General features: G+C 27.3%; 2 protein-coding genes and 3 non-coding genes across 5 annotated transcripts; all 5 read right to left on the bottom strand.

Annotated features, from left to right (window-relative positions):
- Positions 1 to 2984: 2984 nt before the first annotated feature.
- On the bottom strand, positions 2985 to 3126 carry LOC124933104. Its single transcript, XR_007098820.1, has one exon. It is a non-coding gene; the product is annotated as a U4 spliceosomal RNA (small nuclear RNA).
- Positions 3127 to 4067: 941 nt separating this feature from the next.
- On the bottom strand, positions 4068 to 5375 carry LOC124931103 (expansin-A11-like). Its single transcript, XM_047471492.1, has 3 exons — positions 5163 to 5375; positions 4767 to 5085; positions 4068 to 4663 (listed from the first exon to the last, which is right to left on the bottom strand). The coding sequence occupies exons 1-3, from the start codon at positions 5317 to 5319 to the stop codon at positions 4354 to 4356; spliced, it is 786 nt and encodes a 261-aa protein (XP_047327448.1). The 5' UTR covers positions 5320 to 5375; the 3' UTR covers positions 4068 to 4353.
- Positions 5376 to 8935: 3560 nt separating this feature from the next.
- On the bottom strand, positions 8936 to 9077 carry LOC124933096. The gene has a single exon (XR_007098813.1). It is a non-coding gene; the product is annotated as a U4 spliceosomal RNA (small nuclear RNA).
- A 5813-nt stretch (positions 9078 to 14890) lies between these two features.
- LOC124933101 lies at positions 14891 to 15032 on the bottom strand. The gene has a single exon (XR_007098817.1). It is a non-coding gene; the product is annotated as a U4 spliceosomal RNA (small nuclear RNA).
- Positions 15033 to 17323: 2291 nt separating this feature from the next.
- LOC124930926 (L-ascorbate oxidase homolog) lies at positions 17324 to 21687 on the bottom strand. Its single transcript, XM_047471301.1, has 7 exons — positions 21463 to 21687; positions 21258 to 21367; positions 20220 to 20490; positions 18889 to 18991; positions 18100 to 18811; positions 17817 to 17895; positions 17324 to 17740 (listed from the first exon to the last, which is right to left on the bottom strand). Exons 1-7 carry the CDS (start codon positions 21601 to 21603, stop codon positions 17525 to 17527), a joined length of 1632 nt encoding a protein of 543 aa, XP_047327257.1. The 5' UTR covers positions 21604 to 21687; the 3' UTR covers positions 17324 to 17524.
- Positions 21688 to 25580: the final 3893 nt, after the last annotated feature.

Raw genomic sequence — 25580 nt, 5'->3', positions numbered from 1 at the left:
CCCTTTTATACTATCTCTACTTCACCACTACATTACCATTATTATTATTTTATTTTATTTTTCAATTTTATAAATAAACTACAACTTGACTATAATTTTATTATTTTTACTTAAATTAAAATTAATAATTTTGTTTATATTAAATAGTCATGAAAAAAGGAAAGAGATTATTATTATTATCTTATCTTCTAAAATTATAAACAAAATATAAAATAAAATCGTTGTTTTTTCCATTTAAATAGTACTTATTATGGTTGTAATTAATTCATATTATTTAATTCTAGAAAAATAAAAATAAAAAACTCTTATTAATATGTATTTGATTTTTAAAAAAATTGTGATAAGAATTTATTTTAATGTGGCTAGTATTATCACATTAAAAACTTTATTTTCAAATGGTTAGATAAAATTAAGTTTGAAAATACTTATATTATTTTTAAATAATTTAATCTCTTTGTTTTCTAGCATTTTTGTTAAGAGTATATAAGGATTCAAGAACACGTTTTTATATTAAATAAAATATTATATATTTTTAAATTGATTTTACTTAAGAATCAATAATATTGTTATACCAAAACAAGATGTATTCAATATTAATAATATTGTTATACCAAAACGAGATATATTTGTTTCTTAAAATAATTATTAGCTGATTTACTCATTTTCAAATATGTTAACTAATTATAATAAAATAAAATATTAGATATGTGTTACTTTTAATCTATTATTTTAAATGATTCATTTCTGTTTAATAAAAATATTGGGTATATTTACAAATAATTTTTATAAGGCATAAATGATATAAATGAGTTATATATGTTTATATTTTATTACCATAGACAATATATATATATATATATATATATATATATATATATATATATATATATATATATATATATATATATATATATATATCTTTTATTTGTTTGTTTTTTTAATCCGTTGTTAGTTATTTTGAGAGAAAAAAAAAGATTAGTTATCTATATTTTCATGTCTAACTAGACCTTATTTAAAAAAAAAAAAAAAAACTAGACCGGGTTTGGTCCAGACAAGATCGAGTATTGGTCATGAGTCTTGTCTTTTGCGGTGTTATACCTATACATTTTTTCAACAATAAATAATAATTTTTAAGCTTATAGTGTATATTTAATATAACTATTTTAAATAATATTTTTTTAATTAAAGTTAAACAAACATAAATTTATTCACTTGTTTAATAGTATTAGATTTATTATATAATCAATCTATTATTTTTCATTCTCCGTAGCTACTTATTTCGGAGAAAATAAATAAATATGTTTTTTTTCTCATTTATTCCAATAAGTGGACGACTCCTTTCAAATTAATTAAGATGAAAATGTCATAACTAGACAATAGAAAAGATAAATGATAATAGTTGGAACTTCGTCCTCAACTTTTCACAATTAATATTGAACTATTTGTTATTGTTTTAAAATTGTTAATGCAACATTGGTGTCGACGTTGAATCTAAAAAATGTATTTTTTCATAATAATAATATACATTTTATACAAACGCTTCGCTTCAAAATGATGATTGAGTTGTTGAATAAATAAATTTGTATTGATAATAATCCATTATTTATGATTTTATTTCATTACTAAAAAAAGAAGAACAAATAAAAAAAAATGAGTATTTCAATTGAGCCTTGTATGGTTGTTAACATATTTGGTGATATTAGCTAGAATCATTGGCCTAATTAAACAAAATTGTTAAAGGAAATTTTAATAAACAAAATATCCAATAAGAGAATAATTAATAGAGATGATATACAGTAATTCAGTTAATTGAGATTATATTTTTTTAATGTTGAAAACTATTATTACCCACAATTTATCAAGTTAATTGAAATTAATATGAATTATTAAAAGAATAAATCAAACACATACTACTTATATGGATAGAAAGACTAAAAAGGTATTTGATCAAATGGAGTGTATCATAGTATGAAATTTTGAACTTAATTAGAACTAGTTGTAGAGGAAAAAATCAGTGATTTATTGATAATATATTAAACTAAAATAAAAATTATTAAAAGGGAAAAATTAGTGATTTATTGATATAATATAATATAATATTAAATTAAAATAAATTAAAATTTATTAAAATAGTTTGAGTGTTAAAGTGTTAAGAGTCATATCTAATTCCATTAAGAACCACTTAAGTTGAAATTGATAGTGATAATTTTTTCTAAATTTTATTAGTTTTTTTTTCTAAGAATTATGTATTAAGAGAATTGTACTAAATTTTAGGTCAAATTAAAAAAAAAAAAAAAATTGTATAATTTTATATATTTGTAACGAGTTCAATGATAATAGCATAAGTTAACCATGTATAAAAGGGAACAACGCTCTAATAAAAAAAAATCATCAAATTCATTTTTTTTTTTTCAGTTCGTTCTTATCTCAAGTTTTGTTCTGTTTGATTGAATCTGTTACAGTCTCGGATCATTTAAATTAAACTACATCTAAACAATGGAACATTTTATAATGTTTTTATTTTATCAATCAACAGAAATATAAAATAATATATATAAAAATTATAAATAATAAATATAAAATCAAATCAAATTTTATTTCTAATATAAATTTAGAATTATAAATTATAAAAAGTTTCCAAATATACTTGAGCAGAAACAAATCTTCTCAAAAGAAATAATAAAAAAAATCTCTCTGATTTTATATTTGCTCCTAGTTTCCATTGTAGGTTCCGATGTGGGATGAAAATGTAAACTGAATATCCCAAGTCATTCTGCAAATTTTTACGGTCCTGATTAAATCAATGCAAACCAGAGTACATGATGATTCGAGACAACAAATCCAAATCCAAACCCTAACAAAATGGTGGGGGTCGGTCTTCTTTCATTCTATAATTTTAATTAGAGACAACAAATCCAGATCCAACACAAAATGATAAAAGGAGATTAAATGCTTATACTATGAATTGTAGGGTTTAACCTCAAAAAGAGGACGCCCTTCCAGAAATTCTCGACGGCTCAGGCAGAACCAAAGCCGAGGAGGGGGTTTGGAAATAGTTTTCAACCAGCAATTGACGCGCCTCGGTTAGAACCTCACTAGCTGCGTCATTGCCCCAAGCGCAAAGATGCCTTCCTCCTTCCCACTCTCTCTCCTTTTATATCCGCTTCCACATTCCCCTCTCTTATATCTTTCCGATGTGGGACGAAACGTGTCTCTCTTAACTATAGCCATCTACAAAACTCTGTTTGGTTTTTTTTATTCCTTTTTATTACATGATGAAGAAATTCTTTTATATGATTATATTTCCTTTAATCAACTCAAAAATAAATAAATCAGAATTCAAAACATTTTGACTTTTTTTTTTATTGGAATTGTTTTAGTTTCATCAATTAGTTCAACACATTCATTATTCAATTTTTATTAAAAATAGTTGTGGGTTAGTTCTTGAAATTTTATAAAATAAATTAGTTTAATCACCTATTTGATTTTTTGTACACTTATAATAGACAACAAAAAAAATATAATAAAATAAATTAAGAACCCTTATTCTTGAGGTGACTATGATCATCCAATAAGACAGTTAAAACTTAGGAGTGAAACAAATATATTTTCTAAATTATTAATAAATTGTCTCAAAATTACAATTAATAAAGTTTAGAGAATACAAACTTAATGAAATGAAAGTTATATCTAATATATAATTCAAATTTCAATTAAATAATTTGTGGTTGAACTTATATTTTACATTATGAATCAAGTTATGTGAGTAACACAAGGGTGATTAAAAATTCTTTTGTTATGTCCTAATCTAATATAGTCCAAAATGTTAATGTTTGTGATCAAACATATTTACATTCATATTTATTTTGCTCATAGGTACCAATAACTTTTCAACCTATATTTGGTGGTTAGAGAAATTTATACATTCATATTTTTTATTTATTTTTAAATAAAAATCATACTCTTATCATTTAAATTACTATAATTATATGGATGTGACTAAATTCATAATGTTTACTAAAATAATATAATTACAACACAAAATATGTAAAGAACTTGTGGTTAGCCACACTTCAATCTCTTATTATATGAAATTGTTCAAATATATTTTGTCGAACTTAGACAATCAAACTTCGAAAAAAATTATTATTCTTTCTTAATCTTAACTTAGCGAAATGCTATAGCAATAGAGCATTTCAAACCTCCACATACAAAAGTATAAGTATTTGTTTCTTACTTACAACCATAACCCATATCATTTAATTGGAAAACGAATATGGCGGGCTGCTTCTCTTAAATTAGAAAAATCGCGCCACTGCCCGAGCACCAAAGGCCGGTTCATCAAATTTTCACTTAGAATTGCACAGAACTTGAGAATGTTTGGCCAAATGCCCAATTAGATGGGGCAATGTTATCAAATTCTTTAATCAATCCATCTGTGGTGGTTACCTTAAAGGATAAAGCTTGACCATTAAGATAAGCATTTGATTGCCAATTAGCACCCCAATTTCTAGACATGGCCGTCCAATCCTTCGAATTTGAACCCTTGATCGACACTGATTGTATGGATCCACCGTTCCCCACGTTGCTTATTAGAACTAGTTCAAAATAATCCCTACCATTTATCGTGAATCTTACTCCACCATGTTTTTTGCAGGGTACCCTGATCAAAATGATATTATGGATGTTATCGACATATTTAAATATAAGTGTTACATATAATTTTTTGCTAATAAAAATGTTACAAGTAATAGAACAAAGTTTACCTTTGGAAAATGACAGGTATGATTCCTCCTCTATAGATGCCAATTTTTTCCCAAGCTGGTTGAGCCATATCAAAGTGTTGAAGAGGAGGATTACACCAACCGCCATCATCGTTCGCTTCAGCAAAATTAGGCGGGCAAAAATTCGTGGCAGTTACAGTAATCGACGTTCCTTTAATACACCACTTAGAATTCTTATAATCGCAAATAATCTTGTAGCATTGTCCACACGATGCTCCATCGTTGAACAAAGCAGTGCTCAAGGCCGCGGTTCTTGTGCCATACCCCGTGGAGTACAAATTTCCATACCCACATGCTCCCCCTAAAAACAACAACAAATTGATTAACATAAAACTATCAATTAAGTTGTTAAAATTGATAATCTTACATAATACATACCCATTGTGCCAGAAGCATCGCTCCCACCGTAAAATGTGGCGTGGGCTTTAATAAATCCAGAAGCAGTGAAGGCACGAACGCTGTCGATACAAAGAAAAGCGACGAAAGCTAAAAGGATGATGATTGAAGAACAATGAGTAGTCATAAACTTCTCCATTTGATTTTCTAGTGAATGGATTTGAAGAGGATTGAATGGATGAATCTAAAAGGAAAAGAGAGTCTTTAAATAGGGAGACTTATAAGTTATAACAAACATCACATGTGACATCTCTGCAAAGCTTGCTTAACCCATCAAAAGAAATAAAAAAAATTATTTATGTCATCCCAAAAACCCATTACAAAAAATTACATATTTTAAAGAAAAATCATTAAATTGTGTAGAGAAATTAATTTACAAAATAACCCAATTACATTATCTCAAGTGTGACAATAGTGATTCTTAAGAGACCAAATTTCACGACCCGTAAACGATGATGCTAGTATACCGAGTTATAAAAAGATATAATATAGAATAGTCGGATGGATAATTATTATCCTTGGACTGAAAGTGTGAACCATATTGAATGATTCCCACGTTCTATGACACACATATGCACATGGGTTTCTACAGATCAAATCGAGAAGAGTGATGAATTGCCCTTTCTTAAAATAACATTTTGTTTTGTTTTGATGATGAATTGGTTGTTGTTGTTATTTGAAGCCAAATAATTATATTTTTTAGATTGGGATTCTGCACAAGTCACATGAAATTATCTTTTTCTTTATCACTTTCTAATCTCCTTTCTATACTTTTTAACACCATTAATTAATTATTATTATTTTATTATATGGTTTATGTATTATGTACTAATGTGGCGTTTGCACATGCAGCTTTGACAATTAATGGATTGCTTCTTCTAGCTAATTAGCTGTTTAATTATTTCAAATTAAATGTGTTAAATTTTAATATGTGAGGAATCTAATTGAGATTTTTTAATAGATTAGTGAACAAAATTAGACAATAATCACTTTAAACATAAAGAATTACCAATTATCCCTAAAAACAAGTATTTTCAAATTTTTTATTTTTGTAAGTATTTCCTTTGGACTTTTGTTAATTTATTGATATTTTCATGTTCAAATATGCCCAATTGTAGTCCATGCTGCATACATCAGATCATAGGTAAGCCACGTCTAAGCTTTTTGTTACTATTAACATTCTTATCCTACCTAAAGATTAAAATAATATCACATATTATTTTTATTTATTTTTGAATAACTTTGATACAACATGATAGATGAGTTCTGACAAAAAAAAAAAAAAGTAATATAAAAATATGTGGGTTAAAAGTGTCGTTAAAACATAATGAGATTAATCATAAAATGAAAATCAAAATGTTCATAAAAACAAATATAACAAAAATGAAAGACTAGGAAAATCAATCACCGACAAGACTTTATTAATCTATATGAAATGCAAAATTAGGAGGATTCAATTATGTGTTAAAAGATAATATTGTTGACTATGACAATGTCATCCATTTTTTTTTAAAAAAAATGGAATAAAGTAAAAGTAATATTTAAATTAAGGACATGAATAATTGAATGAATGAAAAAATGGTAGGCGGTGACGTCCGGGAAATAACAGCTGGCGGCGGCAGGTGATTAGTGTCCGTTTTGTCCATCTACAATTTGGGGCCGGGCCAGGCCAGGCTCTATCACATGGGGATTTCATAAAACATGGAGCCATGGTCCCCTCCCTCTAACTGATTTATTATTTTATTATTTGAGTTTTATGATTCAGCTCTTATCATACTATCTTTCATTTAATTATTACAATTTTTAACCCAAAAGAGAATAATAATAATAATAATATTGATAATTACTAATGAAATTCCTAATCTCTGGTTCTGTATCATTTTTAACTTAAAAGATGAAGACATGGTTAATTTAGATATTATTGTTTTTGTGTTAATATAGAAAAAGTATAAGAAAAAAGTAAACAGTCTTAGGATGACAATAGGTATCTTATCCGCATGATAGTGAAGTATCAATTCTCGAATCCGGTTTTCATTTTACTGTCTGATCCTGAATTCGATGAGTATCTCTATTTATATCTCATTCCCGATTCGTCAAGTACCCAATTCCCGACAAATAACACATTACCCGATTAAAATATAAATTTATATTTATTATTTTTTAAATATACTAAATATGAAGAACAAAACTAGAGAGGAGGTTAAATTTGATATGAATAATTATTTATTAATAGTTAAATTAGTTAAAGGATGTGTCATAATTATTATAAAAATGAAAGTTGAAAAATTGTTAAACTTGAAAATAAAAAGTTAAGAGTAAGTAGAGATATAAAATATTTTTTTATTAAAAAAAATGAAGATTGAAAGTTATGGAAGAGAAATATATATATATATATATATATATATATATATATATATATATATAATTATGCTTAATTTTTAAAGTGTTCGAGTTGAAAGCTATGGTTAATTTGAATATATATGTTAGAGTAAATGAATATTTGGGTTGGATTGTGGATTCACCCACACATAAACTTAAACGGTTAAAAATAAAATTAAAAATGTCATAGGTATGTTTCGAACTTACAACCTAACAAAACAAATACAACTCTTTAACCAACTAGAGTAATAAGATTTTATATTTTAAATTTAACACCTAATTTGACGAACGCGGGGCATTTTACAATATAAGTTCAACTTTTTAACTAACTAATATATATATATAAAATTGTTAGTTATATCAATTACATATTGATACATAAATTTATAAAATAAATTAACAATCTTCAGTGTAATGGTTAAGTGTTCAATCTAAATAATAAAGATTGATGGTTCGAAGTGAGTTGGTAAGTTGATGAAAATAATATTGTTGTTTGTCCGGAATTAATTGATAAAACTCGGTAAAAAAGGAGATGGTTGGATAATATATAATATATTAGTTAACGAAAGTGAGTTTGTAAGTGGATAAAAATAAGATTGTTGGTTAACCAAAGTGAGTTGATAAAGCTTAGTAAAAAATAAATAGTTGACTAATAAAGAATTTGTTGTTTGATTAACGAAAATGAGTATGTAAATAAGTGAGAATAAAATTGTTATTTTATTTTGAACTGTATATTCGTACGAAAATCTTGCTATTATCAGGGTGAGTAACATAAATAATATATTTATTCTAAATTTATAATGATTCTAATGATTTGGAATTTGAAAAGTAATTTTAAATCTTAATAAATATATATATATTAGTACTTCGGGTATCGGGTTCACCCCTTTCTCATCCCGACTTCGAACTCAATTTAAAATAGTTGAATTCCACCGTCGAATACTTACATGTGTATTGGTACCCATTTTCATTCATAAATATACTAATAAAAAAGAGAACTATTTTATCATATTTGATATGGTCCATTAGATCTAAAAATGTGTTGAGCATAAGATGCCGGTGAACATGATAGTAACGTGCCCTGTTTTATTCCGAAAATTAAACTTTCCAACCTAATAGTCGGGATCCAATTCAGATATTTTATTTTTGGATTCAATATGTTTATTACATAGGAAGACTAATATGGGATTTTAGAAAGAAAAATAAAATGTATAATTGAGTCGGTGTCCTGTTCAAACACTAAAGAAAATGTGGATCCTGCAAATTAGATCTTTGGATCTCTTTTGTTCGCAATTGAAGAGGAAGGAGAAGAGATGAACCATAAATTATCGGAGAACAAATGTTTTAACTTTGAATTTGTAGGGTTTAACCTCAAAAGAGAGGACGCCCTTCCAGAAATTCTCGACGGCTCAGGCAGAACCAAAGCCGAGGAGGGGGTTTGGAAATAGTTTTCAACCAGCAATTGACGCGCCTCGGTTAGAACCTCACTAGCTGCGTCATTGCCCCAAGCGCAAAGATGCCTTACTACTTCCCACACTCTCTCCTTTTATATCCGATTCCACTTTCCCCACTCATATATCTTTCCGATGTGGGACGAAACACAACTCTCATCCATACTTTGCTTCTTCATCGAGAAGATCTACAAAACTCAGCTTCTTTGTTTCTCTCTCAGTCTATATCTCATAAAACCAACAATGTGCTAAGAGGATTTGCTTAAATCTAGTTTTATTCTATGTTTAACAAGACTTAACATAGTGGGTTTTATATATTTTTTTATTTTAGGAAGTTATAAATTTTAATGTTTTTTTTTTATTATTATTCATAAACGATTCTCATCTTTTTTATTATTATTATAAACGAGCCATCTTAAAAAAAATAAGAAGAAAATAAAAATAGATCTGTAAAAAGGCTTAACGTAAGAGATTGAATTGAACTTTAGAATTTTATTATCTTAAACAAGATGCTCATACCTGATCAGTTACACCAAAAACAAAATATCTCATTTTTTAAGAATATATATTTAAATAAAAACAAAGGAGAAGGACTCCACACAATAACAAACAAAATTATATGTCAACACAAAAGTGAAATAAAAAGATGAACATAATGGATTAATTGTTAGTGTTTCTTTCGTGTATTAATGATGAATAATATGAGGTGAAGGTCAACTCTTGGAAGATCGAATAACAAAGGTTCAATAAGTCGTAATAGGATCCGACATAGCCTTATCAAGCATGGAGCAAACACTACATCAATGGCAGTAAGAGGCGTCTCATTTTCTTCGCTAATGAAATACGGAGAAACGACATTTTAATAATAAAGTGTCAATACTAGATGGATGAACACATGAAATGAACTACATACAATTTTTACATATAAACGAAACACTATCTTTCATTTTTGCAGCAAATCTTATTACAAACCCTAAATATGATTTGCTTAAAGATGTTTTTGGGTTATTAATGGAGGATTGGCTTTGTATTGTGATAGAGAGACGATCAACATTAATAATGTGGGTCGCGAGATTATGACACACTACTTATTTTGTCCATCTTGGACAAATTTATTGTGACAAATATATTAATTAAAATACTGAAAATAGAAGTTAAAAATTAGATACATATATAGTACATTTTGTGAAATGTCATTGGCTATATGTTTAGCCATTTATACAAGAGGTGGGCAAATTGAACATATTTACAAAGAGATAAAGTAATTGTAATAACAAAAATTATAAAAAGCTAGTAATGGATAGAATTAGTGTTTCATTTAATTCAGTTGAGTAAATATAATGACTTAGTCATTTAGACATGTTTCCTTTTAATTTTTAACTCAGTATTGAGGACCATTTTGCTTTTCAACTAATCCAATTGTTTACAATTTTAGAGCTTTGCAAGCAAAAATCGAAAGTAATGGGAGACAGTAAAGCCGAGAGTAAGGTTTGAGTTTTAGACGGACATCATTATGACCATTGAAGCAAGATGATGGAGAACTTGTTACGTCCAAAATATTTATGAAACTTGATTGAGTCCCATGGAAGAATAAGTTGAAGGAATGGTTGCGGACAAACAACAACAAGATTGCTAGGTAAATAATGTAATTTTCTTATCTCTTAACCCTTAAAATTAAGTACGAGGAATGAGAGATGAGAGTGAAAAATCACACTTGAACACACTGTGTAGAAAATTCGAAATATTGGAAATGAAGGGTGGAGAATAATGTCAAAAAATATTTTTTCAGAGTAATGATGATTGCTAACAAGATGCATAGCAATGGAGAGATTATTCTAGATTCGTTCATCCATCGGTGAAAAATATTTTTGAGAACTTTAATGGATAAATTCACTTACATTGTGGTTGCTATTGAAGGAGTTAGAGATACTAAAGAGATGAATGAACTTTAATGCTCTCTACAAATGTACGAACAAAAAATTCAAAGCACAGTTAAGGAAGAAGAGCAAGTGTTGAGTGTTGAAAGATGGTGTAAATTATAGATGAAGAAACAGAGGAAAATGCTTGTATTGAGGAAGGGATTGAAAGAGACATTATGATAAATGTTTAATTAAGTGTTATCACTGTCACAAGTTAGGATATTTTTGTTAGAACGTCCCAGCTGAAATAATAAAGCTAATTTTATCGGAAAAAAAAGGAATGAAATATGCCTGAAGTTCTTTTGATTGATCCACTAGAGTTCCAAGATAATAATGTATGGTATATCGATTCAGGATGCTCTAATTATATGTGTGAAGATGCATCATGGTTTTGCAGCATAGATGAATTTTTTCCACAAATAACGAGACTTTAAAACAATGATGTTTTGGCTGTTAAAGACAAAGGAAATGTGAGAATGATGATAGAAGGTATGAGACATTATATCTCAAATGTGTATTACGTCCCACAATTGTCCACAATGTATGAGTGTTCTGTTCAGGAGAGGAAGATGCAAAATCTATGACTATATGACTTGGTAATAATCACAAAATTGAAGAAAAAAGACTATTTTGTTTCAGTTTAACTCAAATTCAACATAATAGGGCAGAAAGACACACCAAGAAGATGTCTTCAAATCTCTACTGAAGATATTCATATTTGTGATATTGTCAGTTTGGCCATCGCTTATAAAAATCTTCAAAATATGCACTAAAGAAATATAGTGAATGGTCTTCTAAAATTCGAGAACCTAAAAAAAGATGTAATCATTTTGTAAGAAAACAACATCGAGAAAAAATTGTGGAGAAGTAATAAAAGACTTCAACTAGTCTACACATAAATCCATGGGAGGTATGTTTTTATCTGAGATTTTTGAGAAATTCAAAAGTTTGTAGCTACTGTTGAACTAGAAAGTGCAGAGTTGCCGGTATGCTTAAGGAGTGATAGAGGATGATAATTTACCTCTAATGATATTGAAAATTTCTACATAAAAAGAGGCATTAAAAGATAGTTAACTGCTATATATATACCCCACAACAGAATGTGGAAAATTGAGAGAAGATATGATGAATTTTGTAAGAAATATGTTAGTAACAAAACAATTGCCAAGGAAGTTTTAGCCCGAAGTCGTTGAATGATGTGTCCAAATAATGAACAGAAGTTACATTGGGTTCCTTGAAGAAAAAACACCATAAGAGATATGGGCTAAGTCTATATCATCAATAGACTATTTTAGAATTTGGGATTGACTTGCACATTTTCATATTCCAGATCAAAGAAGAACCAAACTGGATAACAAAAGCCATACATTAATCTTATTTGGAGTGAGTAAATGGCCCAAAGACTACAAGTTGTATGATCCTATATCCAATAAGATCGTCGTAAGTATAGATGTTGTTTTCGAAGAGAACCATCATTGGAACTAGGAACAAGGAAGCTCAAAAGAAAATATTTAATTAAAATGACAAGATAACTATCATGACTATGACAGTGAAGATGATGGAAGCGTTGATATAATAGAACATGAAGAAAAAGTTGACTCTTTCCTGCATTAGAAGTCTCAACACCCACTGCTGCAATAGAAGCCTCGACATTACTATTCAAATTAGTTAGGTGAATATACTATACCTACTACAATTACTCATTCAATTAGAAAGTTAAAAGAGAAAATAGTCAACCTCATAGTTGGCATAGAGATTTCATTTATAGTGAATGTTTGATTGATGATGAAGAAGGAATCGTCATGTATGTAGACATATATCCAACCAAATTTGAAAAATAGATGTAAATAAAAAATAGATGGAAGCTATGAGGCAATAGATGACAGACATTGAAAAAAAAAATGAAATTTGGAATATAGTGAAATTACTAAAAGGAGAAAAAGGATCGAGTAAAATGAGTTTAAAAAAAAAAAGAATGAATATGGTGAAGTTGATAGATAAAGTTAGATTAGTAGTCAAAGAATATGCACACAAAAAAAGGTATAGACTACAATGAAGTTTTTGCACCGATTGCTAGATAGGACACGATAAATGATAATTTTAGTGGATGCACAAAAGGGTTGAACTCTATACTAGATGGACATGAAAAGTGCATTTTTACATGGGATGTTGATTGAAAATGGATATGTTGATCAACCAAGGGGGTTGAAATTAAGGAGAAATAAACTAAGGTATACAAACTGAAAAAAAAACGTTATATTGGTTTGAAACAAGCACCTCAAGCATGGTATAGTAGAATAGATTATTACTTTACCAAAATTAAAAATCCATATGAACCTACTATATTTGTGAAGCTTGAAATACATGAAAGAAGTATAATTGTGAGCTTATATGTTGATGTTCTAGTTCTCACTAGTAACAATGTGAATTATTATTTCTTTTAAGCCGTCTATGATGATGGAATTTGAAATGACTTACCTTGGTAATATTAGGTATTTTTTGGGGTTGAGAATGTTCAAACAATGGAGGCAACCTTGGTAAGATGGGGTTGAGATTGTTCAAGATAATGGAGGCATTTTTATCCATCAACAAATTAATGTATACCAAGGAAATCTTAATGAGGTTAGGTATGACTGACTTCAATTTTTGTTATAATCTTATTGTCTCTTGTACTATAGTTGATAAAAATGAATGAGGAATCAAGGTTGATAACACATTGTTTAAACAAATGGTGAGTTGTCTAAAGTATCTCACTGTTACACTCGACCCCGGATATTATATTTGCAGTTGGCATCATAAGTCGGTATATGAAAATTCCTATTGATTTGTACTTGTGAATTGTGAAAGAGGATAGAACTATGTCATTTGGAAATTATGAGTTAAAAAAAAAAGAACTGGTGGGATTCATAAATAGTGACTATGCATGTGATTCAAATATAGAAAAAATACATCAGGATTTATTTTATGATGAATAAAGGAGCAGGGACATAGTTTAGTAACTTTTTCTACTACATAGGCTGAATATGTTGCGGATGCGTCATAGGTGTGTCAAGGTATTTGGATGAAGAGAATTCTGAAAAACTCTTCAATACTCTCAAGAAAATTGTTTAACTATGTATTGTAACAATGCTTTAAGTTGTCTAAAAATGCAGGAGAAAGAAACATATTGATCTACGATATATTTTATCATGGATTTATCTAATGAAGAATTAATTGAACTAGTTTATTGTAGTAAAAAATGCTCATGTTTATGACAAAATCATTGAAAACTGAAACATTTGAAAGAGAGAAGAACTATGACATAGTGATACGGTGCATCAAATAAAACCAGTGAATCACTAAATATTTTGATAAAAAATCACAGTTTATTTTCGAGAATCAATGTGACTCAATATATGTATATATGTTATTTTCATCTCCTAGTGGTTGTTCTCCTTTTAATGATAAATCTTTAATTTTGGCTAAAAAATATCGTTCTTACTATTCAACCATGACACTTATTTTGCTAGGCGTATCCAACACAATCTGAATTCTAAAACCACATCAAAACAGTTTTTGGACAACCCTATTTGGATCCAAAACATATCCTAGTGTCCAAAAGATGATGAATAAAAGATGGTTTATTCTTACATAACTTAAAATCTCCATTAATTAAACAAAACATGAAGAATAAGATAATTAAAATAGAAAAACATATGTGAACTCATTACACACCACTAAGTGAAAAAAACTTGTACACAAACTAAAGTTTGAGAAAAATTAACATGAAATTCACTTTTATATGTTGAGCAACCTGATCAAAAGATTCAAAAATCCACAAACCTGAAATGGGTTCTGAAATGGGTTTAGTACAATAAATATGAAAACTTGTGTTCTCCTTGCTTCTTTACTGTCTAAAACTTGCAAGAAATAAGAAGAGAAAAAAAAGCTTAAAACTTAGATTTGTAGGGTTTAACCTCAAAAAGAGGACACCCTTCCAGAAATTCTCGACGGCTCAGGCAGAACCAAAGCCGAGGAGGGGGTTTGGAAATAGTTTTCAACCAGCAATTGACGCGCCTCGGTTAGAACCTCACTAGCTGCGTCATTGCCCCAAGCGCAAAGATGCCTTCCTCCTTCCCACTCTCTCTCCTTTTATATCCGCTTCCACTTTCCCATCTTTTCAACCTTGCCGATGTGGGAAAAACTCCTATTCTTTACTAGACAAATATGTGCTGTTTATACTGTGGCCCAAAACAAAAATGCTCTCAACCAATGGGCCTGATAGGGCTTTGGACTAAATCCAATGTTCTTAAAAACAAACTACACTAACTAACAATCCCATTTAATAATTAATCCACATCTTATTAATAATTTCGAGACCTCTAGAGTCTAGACAAACTAAGATAATATATATATATATATATTTATTTATTTATTTATTTTCTAATAATTCAAAATAAATCATTTTAACTCTTTAGTATTCACTCAATTTCACTATCATCTTTTACCTTATATATTTTTTTTAATATGTACATTAACTTTAAAAAAAATGATATAATTTCTAACTCACTAAGCCGTTCAAATGATAGCATCCTCCATTCAAATAATAAATGATTAATCTTTAAAACAAAAATAAATAATTTTGAATACAAATATTAATTTTTTTATTACCACCACTGTTATAGTGTGCAATTTGTGTAATACTAATTTTTTTTCCTACAAATTTAATATTGACAATTTTTCACCATCCAAAATAAACTTTAATTATTATTCATATGATCTCGTTTTTTATATTTTGCACTCAGTAATCTTATTCATACATTTAATTACAATTATTTCAACTTCGTTCTTTTTAACTTATTTGGAAGTCCCATATACTTCTTATAAGAGACTTGCTGAAGTAATCAACATATATTTCAAAATTATTTATTTTTTTTTTTATTAAAAAATGTCCATGTAAATTAAAAATATAAAAATATATATATATATATATATATATATATATATATATATATAATCGCAACGATAAAAAATGACATAAAAAAAACTCAATAAATTATCGAGCTCGTAAATCCTCGAGAAAAACAATTAACTTCCCGACAAACTCTACAAGCTTATCTGAACGAATAACAAAAAACGTCATAATAATAACATTATGAATGACACGCATCAAACTATTACGATCATTAAAAGTTCAACGAATTTTTCAAACTAGATAATTTATTAAAAAAAATAATTAGAATGATAACTTAAATATGTAGGTCTGGTTAATTCAAATTTCACAGCAGTTACCCAAAGATTTTGACATCAACCATTATATCCTAATAATACTTTACAAAAAACTTAAATTTTGTCTTTTTTTTTATATGTACTATGAATATTGTAAAATTATATTACATTGATTTATATTTATAATTTTGTATATAATATATTTATAAAATTAATACTTTAAAATAAATAACTCAATTCATATGCACTTCAGCCTCTAACATTATATAAAAAATAAATGTCAAAATACATATTCATACAAATATTTGGTTTCGCACCCAAAAAAAAAAATGCCACAAGTCTATGTTTATAAAAACGTTTGGTTTTTGCATATTTATTGGTGTATATTCGTACAAACATTTTTGTTAAATTTAAAATATAAAAGTTAAGAAATTTAGTTATATATATAATATGTTAGTTCAAAACTAATCTACAAACCACCTTATTGTTATAAAAAGATACTGCGTCGTCTTAGTGCGAGTGCCCCATAGTTTATGAATTAAACATTATTATTATATTTATATATTACATATTCATATAGCTAACTACCTTTTCTAATAATATATATATATATATATTAAAATTAATAATTTTATATCACTTATAAATTAGGTGAAATAAATGTTTTGTTGTGAGTTTCTTTTGAGAATTACTCCTAACTATTTTTTTTAGTTCTTTCTTTCTTTATGATTATTTTAGTTAATAATTCATTGTTATTCAAATTGGGAGGACAAAACATTCGAGGTAAGATCAATGAATTGAAGAAATCTTCCGATAATTGTAAGATAGGCCACAACTTTAGTTCAAAGTGTTTTTTGTTTTGAAAAAGCGAATGTTAATCATTGAATCATAAACGAGGAAGACATCTCTCAATTTTAAGCGCAACTTTGATATGAAGAAGCATCATCGATAAATTGCAAGAGCTTTAATCATGTTTGTGAATCAATAAAGTTTTGAAGTTCCTTTCAAATGATGATGAGGATATCAATGAATCCACAATTTAAACTAATAAATAATGAATAATTGAAGTTTTTGAGAGGTGCAATATTGGCATTGAAAATAGTGGATGAAGAAAATTCAAATGGTTGGGAAGTATATCTTATAGAGATCAAATATTTGATAAAAGAGTAAGTAAACTAATAATTAATTCCTCTAAACATAATACTTATTATTATTGATTGTTTCATTTCTATAAATAAAAATACCAATTCATAAATTGAATGTTCTCACAATAATTAAGGACACTTTCTTGGCTTAAGGAAAAAAATGAATGAAGACCTTGAGATAAGGCCAAGAATAATAAACTTAACTAATTTAGGTCAGCCAAGAAAGGAAGACAAATAATGTTTCACTTAAGAGGCCTTGTTCTTCGGCCACTAGCCCTACCACAAAGAAGGGCATTCTTTGGAATCGGATACTCATCTCGAAGAGAAGTAGACGTTGTATAAACGCGTAAATAAAACTGTTGCCCGAGATATTGTCTAGCCCAAAACTCCGATCTCACGTTCCACATTCCAACATTATCAAGTCCCACGTAAATAGCAGTCCATGATTTAGGGTATACCTATATAATTATAAAAAAAATGTGATCAATTAACCAATATGTTTCAACCAATTGAATGATTGATCGACTCGATTACCTGAATAGTACATCGGGCAATAGCATCTCGAAGATTGTAATTGGCTCTACTGGCAGATGACCATGTTCCTCCATCCATCCTGGATTTGTCAAAGACAAAATGAAAACATATAATTAGATTGTTAACAACACTGAAACCTTAAAACCGAGATTAAGATCAAGATACATGTCCATAAACTGTTTCAAATGAGCCCAAAGTTTGAAACATTTTATGAACTTTGGTCTGGATCTGATTTAGATTAAAACAAATTTCAAACAATTTTAATGTTTTCCTTAATCCTTACCCTACTACGAAGAATGAGTAACCGGAAAGGTGCCAGCTTTGAACGATATCCTCTGAGTTTTCAAACACAATCTCAACGAACGCTCTATAATCCGTACCCAAAACCGAAGTGTCAAGATATATCCCACCACCAGTTGGATTATCCGATATACTCCCAACTCGAAAAACCCCATCAATCTTAAAGAAATCCGCAACTTTCATGGGCGTATCGGGTGCAACAAACGATACACTATTGACAGCATACCTCTGTTTTCCATTAACAATCCCAGCAGAGCTCGATAACCGTATAGTCTTGGTTGTGTTTATCATTCCGTAGTGGTAAGACCCTTGTGGGTTGGGTCTTGGTCCACTTGCAGTAAGATTAGTCCTGATTGAACGAGCTTGATTAAGGGACCAATCGATCGAGATCGTGGGTCCGCCCGGGAGTGGACCTGGGGCTGGCCCTGCTGAGTTGCTGTAATGGAGAATGGCTGTGGTCGTGAGGACTTGGGAGGTGAATCTTGAGGATACAACAATGTAATAGTCTCGAGGAGCCTGATCGGCGGTTATGAGAACTGAATATGATTGACCCGCATGAATATCGAGCGATGAATAAGTGTTTTGGAGGGTGTGTGTTCCTTCTACTTCGACTAGTTTCATAGTGTGATTCTGAATGCGGAAATTTAGGGAATTTTGCAGTCCCACGTTTGAAATCCTGAGCCTGTATGTTTTTCCTACAAAAATAGTAACAATTTAATATCAAAGCAAATCTAGTTTTATGCATTGTAGTATAATATTAGATCTAACAGACCTTGTTCAACGTAGAAATATGTTCCATTAGGTCCACGGCCATTGACAAGAATTCCATCAGGAAATGGTAATTTGCTTCCTCCATCCAGAGTAGCTCTCAATGCCTAATCCAATAACAAAAGCATTAATACAAGTTTTGTTTTTTCCCAAAGAAAAAAGAAGGATTAAAATTGGTAAAAAGGGCACAAATTAAATGACTTATTAAATAATGTACTAATGAGAATAAGATTATATTCATTCATATGCATAGTACCAAGTACCAAATGAATAAAAACCAATGCAATAAATTCATATAGCTACTGTGGGGACCGATATTATCACCATAAAATTAAAAGCTTGGACTATAAATTATGGCTTCTCGAAGTTGGAAATGGCAGGTAGCAATAAAACCAACTCAGTATGATTTAACCACGTGACAATCTTCTTCTTATTCGGGTTGTAATACTTAATCAATACTTGCAATAAATTATTGTGCTTTCTTTTCTTTTCAATTTTATAACAAGACGATAAGGATGTGACAAAAAAATGGACAATACATGAATCAGAAAGGAAAAGGAAAAGACATGAAAGATAATTAATGAAATGAAAGCACCAACATAATTGAGACTCATTTTGTAAGCCACATGTAATTTCACTTAATTAGATATACAAGTGTATAAAGGTGCCAAATAGGGCCGGGTGTCCTAAAAAGAAATGTCTAAAAGTACTTAACACACCATGTTAGAGTTGTCTAATGAATAATCAACATGTTGAAGAGTTGACTAGTTTGATATGGGATTATATTTATGTGAAAACATATTTGAAAATAAATGTGTATTATTTTATAATAAAGTATCTTTACTATAAACAGTAATTAATAAGACTAACTTAGTTGATATGTCAATTAATCTTTGTATAATTGAATAAGAAAGAACACATCAATGATCAAACAAGTCATATTAGGAAATATTTTCAAAAAAACAAAGACTATATTATCTCATCAAAATACAAAATTATCCATACTTTATTCATTGTTTTTATCTATTCCAATCATAGTCTTAGTTGGTTAATCATATTTCACTCAATAAAATTCCCCAAGATAGGCCGCAGATCTAGCTAGTTTGATGAGATAGACAAAATAATAAATTATGGTCATGAGCTGTCGACAACCCATCTCGTCTCTTTCTGCCACTAGCTAGCAGAATCAATCTTCTTCTATGTGGACCCAACAAAAAAGACCCTTTCCAATTTGCTTAAACATGTTCTCTTTGTTTTTTTCATATACATTCTTGGAAATTCAATGAAAAATGTAAAACATGGTCAAGATTCAAAATTATATAGTTAGTTACATACCGTGTGATTAGCCTTATACCAATCTCCAATCAGGACTGTATAATCGCCAGCAGGGTCGGGGAATGGAACGGGAATAAGAGGGCGACTGAGAATTCTGATGCCTCCAAAACCTCCTGCAGCCTTATGGAAGGCTAAAGATGGGAAGTAATAGAAACTTCCTATTTGATCCTTCATCTGAAGAATGTATGTGAAATTTTTTCCTGGCGGAATTGGACATGTTGTACCATAAACTCCATCTTCATATGAATTTCTTCTGTTCTGAATCCCATTCCTGTTTTCCATTAGAACAAAAGTGAAAACGACAACATTTAACAACTAAACAAATCACATAATTATTTTAAGCTCATTTTAACTAACCCATTTTAAGATTGAATCATACCAAATAAGCACAATGATAATGTTATTAGTATAAGAAGAACAATGTCACTTGACAGTTGGCAAATAACATGCTTTTTTTTCAAATAAAGATTCAACAATTTAACATAAATCTTTAGATAAGTTAAATTTTGTACCAACTTACTCATTAGGGTATTCCTAAAGGTAAAGAATCTTACCTAAAAATCAAAGATATCGTGTTTTTCGAGAGTATATATTATATAACATTGAAATAAGATCAAACTTTGTTGAAACCTAGAAAGAACTCGCAAAACCACCGAAGATATTTTTTTTATTAAATAAAGAAAAACTAGAATGACACCCACACCATAGTTCCCGCTTAAACTCAAAACACTTTCAATTGAAATCGAATTTTGTCTTTTAAGCCGAATCACCAAAATTATCTTATTAACAAAGTACATTGATCAAACTTACCGTAAGATAATTAAATTAGATATGTTATGTTATTAGTAATTAAATGACAGTAAAAGAAAAAGGAAACAGGAAACGGTTACTGATGCCTAGAGGCGAGAAATGAATGCAAAAAGCAAATCAACGAATAATTCTGATATCTCCATCTTCTCAAATCATACATATTCAGATCAGAGCTAATAAACTAAACTTCATCAGATCTGTGTAAAGAAGAACTGAATATCAAATTACCAGGATAAGAGGAAAGGATCATCCAAACTGTTGAAAACATTGATGATAATATTATCATTAGTAACAGATTCAATGTCAGGGCCAGGAAATTGTCCATTGATGAGAATCCCCTGCAAAAAAAAACAAAATTAACAAATCTCCATGTCAAATAACATCATAGAAGTTTGAATCAAACGAAAATCGCAGTATCTAGATTCATGATAACCTGCTGACGAACACCGAGTGGATAAATATCTCCATAGGTTACATTCCAATTGAAGAATCTGTACGGACTATCTGCATTTACTAAAGTGAAAATGCATACGGTGAAGAGGAACGCTACTTTTGAAGCAATGTTCATCGCCATATTTTCCCGCAATTGTTTGTGTGTGTTTTTCACTGTGTGAGAGAGGAGAGAGAGAGAGATGAAGTGGAGAAGAAAGGGAAGGAGAAGTTCAAACTTTATAAGAAGAGAAGTGAAATGGTGAAAGATTAAATTAATATTTAAATAGTTTATTAAATCAAAATGGATTAGTTTAGGTCATTTGGAAAAAGTATTTATATAATTAGGTTATTTGGAATGCTATTTAATAGTAGTTTAAATAAGTGTTTATTATTTTAAGTTATTTGGAAAAAATATATTTAATAGTATATCAAATTATTTATAATATTACAATGAATTATCTAGATTATTTGGAAATATATTTAATAGTATGTGAAATGAAAATAAATTATATTTAGGTTATTTGAAATTTTTATATTTGTTAAGTAGATAAAAACTAATCCATTTTGATTTAATACACTGTTTAAATATATAATTAGGTTATTTGGAAAGCTATTTAATAGTAGTTTAAATAAGTGTTTATTATTTAAGTTATTTGGAAAATATATTTAATAGTATATCAAATTATTTATAATATTACAATGAATTATCTAGATTATTTGGATATATATTTAATAGTATGTGAAATGAAAATAAATTATATTTAGGTTATTTGAAATTTTTATATTTGTTTAGTTGATATATCATTATTTGTCCCATCCTATTTTTAAATTTCTTTTCATTATCATTTCTTTATTATTTTAAATTAGTATGTAATATTATACTAAATAAGTATAAGCATAGTAATATAATTAAATTATGAATGAATAGTTTACTTAGTTTGTAACAAAATAATAACAATGTATTTAACTAATAATAGGGTGGTGATAATATTGGATAATTATAATATTTGTTTTTTTAAGAGGTATGTGTTTTTATATTGAGAGATGATAGCTTTGAAGGAATTTGTAGAGGAATAAGAGAGAAAATGACATTTATTGAAAAAATAAAATAATTTTTATTTTTTTTACAATTCTCATTTATAATCATTATTTTTTTTTAATAAAATGAGAACTAACTGATACCTAACCAACATTTTATTCAGAACATTTTAACTAACCTGATACCCCCTTAAATTCAAAGTATTCTCAAATTCTCAAGTGAAATTGAGAACATTTTATTATTTGAAGTCAATTCTTAATACGAAAGTAGAGAATATATTTTTAATAGTAATTATTAGTTTTTGATAGAATTATGTGGATTCAAAATAAATATATATAACCTTTAAACCAATAAAACTCATAAGTTAGTAGTGTAATTTATTAAAAATATATATTTAAAACAAAATGATATATATACATATATATGTTATACGAGAATGTCTATACCTTTAAAAATGACAGTGAATTTAATGAATGATGTAATATAATTCCAGGTTGGTTGTTATATAGGTAGATTATTTAGAGTAATTTACATTATTAAGCTCATTTGAACACATAAATTAAAATATATATATATATATATATAGAGTATATACTATTTAAAAATCATTAATCTCTAACCTTATATTGTTAGTATGGTGTAAATTTATATATATATATATATATATATATATATATATATATATATATATATATATATATATATATATATTAATTTATTATTTTTCTATCTCTTTTATATTTAGTCATATTTTATATTTTTTTTATCAGAGTATATAATATTTATTTAATATAACAAAAACAAATCACTCAAAATTATTTAAATTTAAATAAATTTCTATTTTAAATATTATTTTATTTAATATTATGTAAAAATAAATTAGTAACATGTCATTTAAATTAAATTCAAAACTAAAAATTTATATTATATATTTAAAAATTGATGATAAATTAATATAAAAAACTGAGATAGATAAGTTTATAAATATAATCAATATATATATATATATATATATAAATAATAAATAATTTTCAAAATTATAATTTTACATATATTAATATAATATTTTTATTAATAACTAAACTTTATAAATTATCAATTAATAAATATTTTTATAAAATAATATAAATTATATGTATATATACTAATAATAGTATATATAATTTTAAGTTATTTATATAACTGTAAAATTGAGTAATAAGAAAATAGTTTAAAAAGTTAATTAATAAAAAAATAATTAAATAATTAACTAATAATATAATATAATAAATATAATAATTAATGTATCATTTTTTTATTTTATTTGAATTGTAATGACTTATTATTTGAATAAGAAAAAATAAGTTATAATATTTATTAAAATATTGTATAATATTAAATAAATTAATATTTAAAATTATTTAAATTTAAATCATTTGTAAATATATAATTCAATATTTTTAATTGAAAGATAAAATTTTATTAATATATATATATATATATATATTATAAATCTATTTTAATAAAATATAAATAAAGATATATGATAAAATAAAGTTAATAAGGAAACATATCAGTGAAATGCTAGTTATCATTTATTTCCCAATTTTTTTTTTTAATAATTTACACGTTAAAATGATATTTATTCAGAAAAAAGATTTGAGCCTTCTATTGTTTATATAATTGTTAAAATTTTATAACATGCCAATGACACAATTGTTAAAACTTTATAACATGCATGTGATTATAATACATGAGTAAGTTTATAAGTTTAGACCAAATTTCCAAATGTATATATTAATATGTATTTTAATAAAATGTTATAATATTTATCTACACACCAATAGGGAGGAAGAAGCTTGAATTAATGTATGATATTTTTTTTTTAAGTAAAGTTAAGGTGTTTGAATTTAATATTAAAAAAGTTTTTAAAAAATATGGAGAGAATTACAAATTATTATTTTTAAAAGATTGAAATAACTAAAGATATAATAATCTTTTTTTTAAAGTTGAGTTTAAAGCAAAACAATCCTAACACACACATATATATATATATGACAACCAAAATTTGAAATTTATCAAGATTAGATCAGTCTAGCTAGTATCACCTAAACTTTTAAAGATAAATAAATAAAGAAATAAACTACATCCACCAAAATGTTGTTTTGTATATTTGGATTAGGGTTTTAACCCTTCATGTCAAAAAAATTATTAAGAGGATAACCAACTAATTAATTTTAAATTAAACTATTATACATATTTATATCTATATTTCATTTTTAAAAAAGAGTGTTAATAAATAAATAAATAAAAATGACATAGGCCACATGAATATCCCATCTTTGTTCATTTCTGTCTATACGGAGAAATTTGACCTAACTTAACAATGTCCGCATTTTGGGAAATGATATATATATATATAAGCCTAATAATATTTGTAAAAATGACTTTTTCGGAATGTACAAAGTCTAAAATACTTATTCGCGTGATGCGAATGGTAACTTCTTAATAATGTTTGCAAAAATGATCTCGCGGTACTGTCGCGTAACACAAAGGTGTTGTTGCATATGAGGGCTTCACATAACGCGAAGTGATATTTTTTTTTCTAAAACGGTCATTTTGTAAACTTTATCTGAGTTATTTCCCAGTAAAGAGTCATTATTAGGGTCATTTCATTAAATTTCCCTCTATATGAGATAGTTGCTTTGTACATAGGTTTTATTTGGTTTGAATTTTTTAAATAATTCAAACAAAATCAAACATCATTTAATTTCCTTTTTATTTATCACATCACTAAAATCATTAATTAAAATACTAAAATACCTTCTATTTTAAATTAGAGTAATGATAGGGGGAGCGAAAAAATTGTTGTTTGTACATGTCATCTAATAAATATGACGCGTATCAATTTTTCCTTCTCATTCATTTTAAATTTTACATGTCACCAAACTACATTTAATAATTTCTCTCTCTTAATTCTTTTTTATTTAAAAATTATTTAATATTTTCCCTTCTTTAATTTGATTATAAAATTATTATAAATATTTACTTAATTTTAAATTAAAAAAATTAAATTTGTAATTTTAACTTAAAATACAAAT

This window comes from Impatiens glandulifera, chromosome 3 (assembly GCF_907164915.1).
Source record: "Impatiens glandulifera chromosome 3, dImpGla2.1, whole genome shotgun sequence".
Lineage (NCBI taxonomy): Eukaryota > Viridiplantae > Streptophyta > Magnoliopsida > Ericales > Balsaminaceae > Impatiens > Impatiens glandulifera.
This window is presented reverse-complemented; position numbering and strand designations above follow the sequence as displayed.

Bases quoted from the DNA above. Each gene is read 5' to 3' on its own strand.
- LOC124930926 (XM_047471301.1), bottom strand. From the start codon at position 21,603: ATGGCGATGAACATTGCTTCAAAAGTAGCGTTCCTCTTCACCGTATGC. The intron at 20,491-21,257 runs GTAATTTGATAT...AATGGAAAACAG, and splicing joins GATCCTTTCCTCTTATCCTG to GAATGGGATTCAGAACAGAA. The intron at 18,992-20,219 runs GTATGTAACTAA...TTATTGGATTAG, and splicing joins GGTATAAGGCTAATCACACG to GCATTGAGAGCTACTCTGGA.
- LOC124931103 (XM_047471492.1), bottom strand. From the start codon at position 5,319: ATGGAGAAGTTTATGACTACTCATTGTTCTTCAATCATCATCCTTTTA. The intron at 5,086-5,162 runs GTATGTATTATG...TGTTGTTTTTAG, and splicing joins CGATGCTTCTGGCACAATGG to GGGGAGCATGTGGGTATGGA. The intron at 4,664-4,766 runs GTAAACTTTGTT...CATTTTGATCAG, and splicing joins ATACCTGTCATTTTCCAAAG to GGTACCCTGCAAAAAACATG.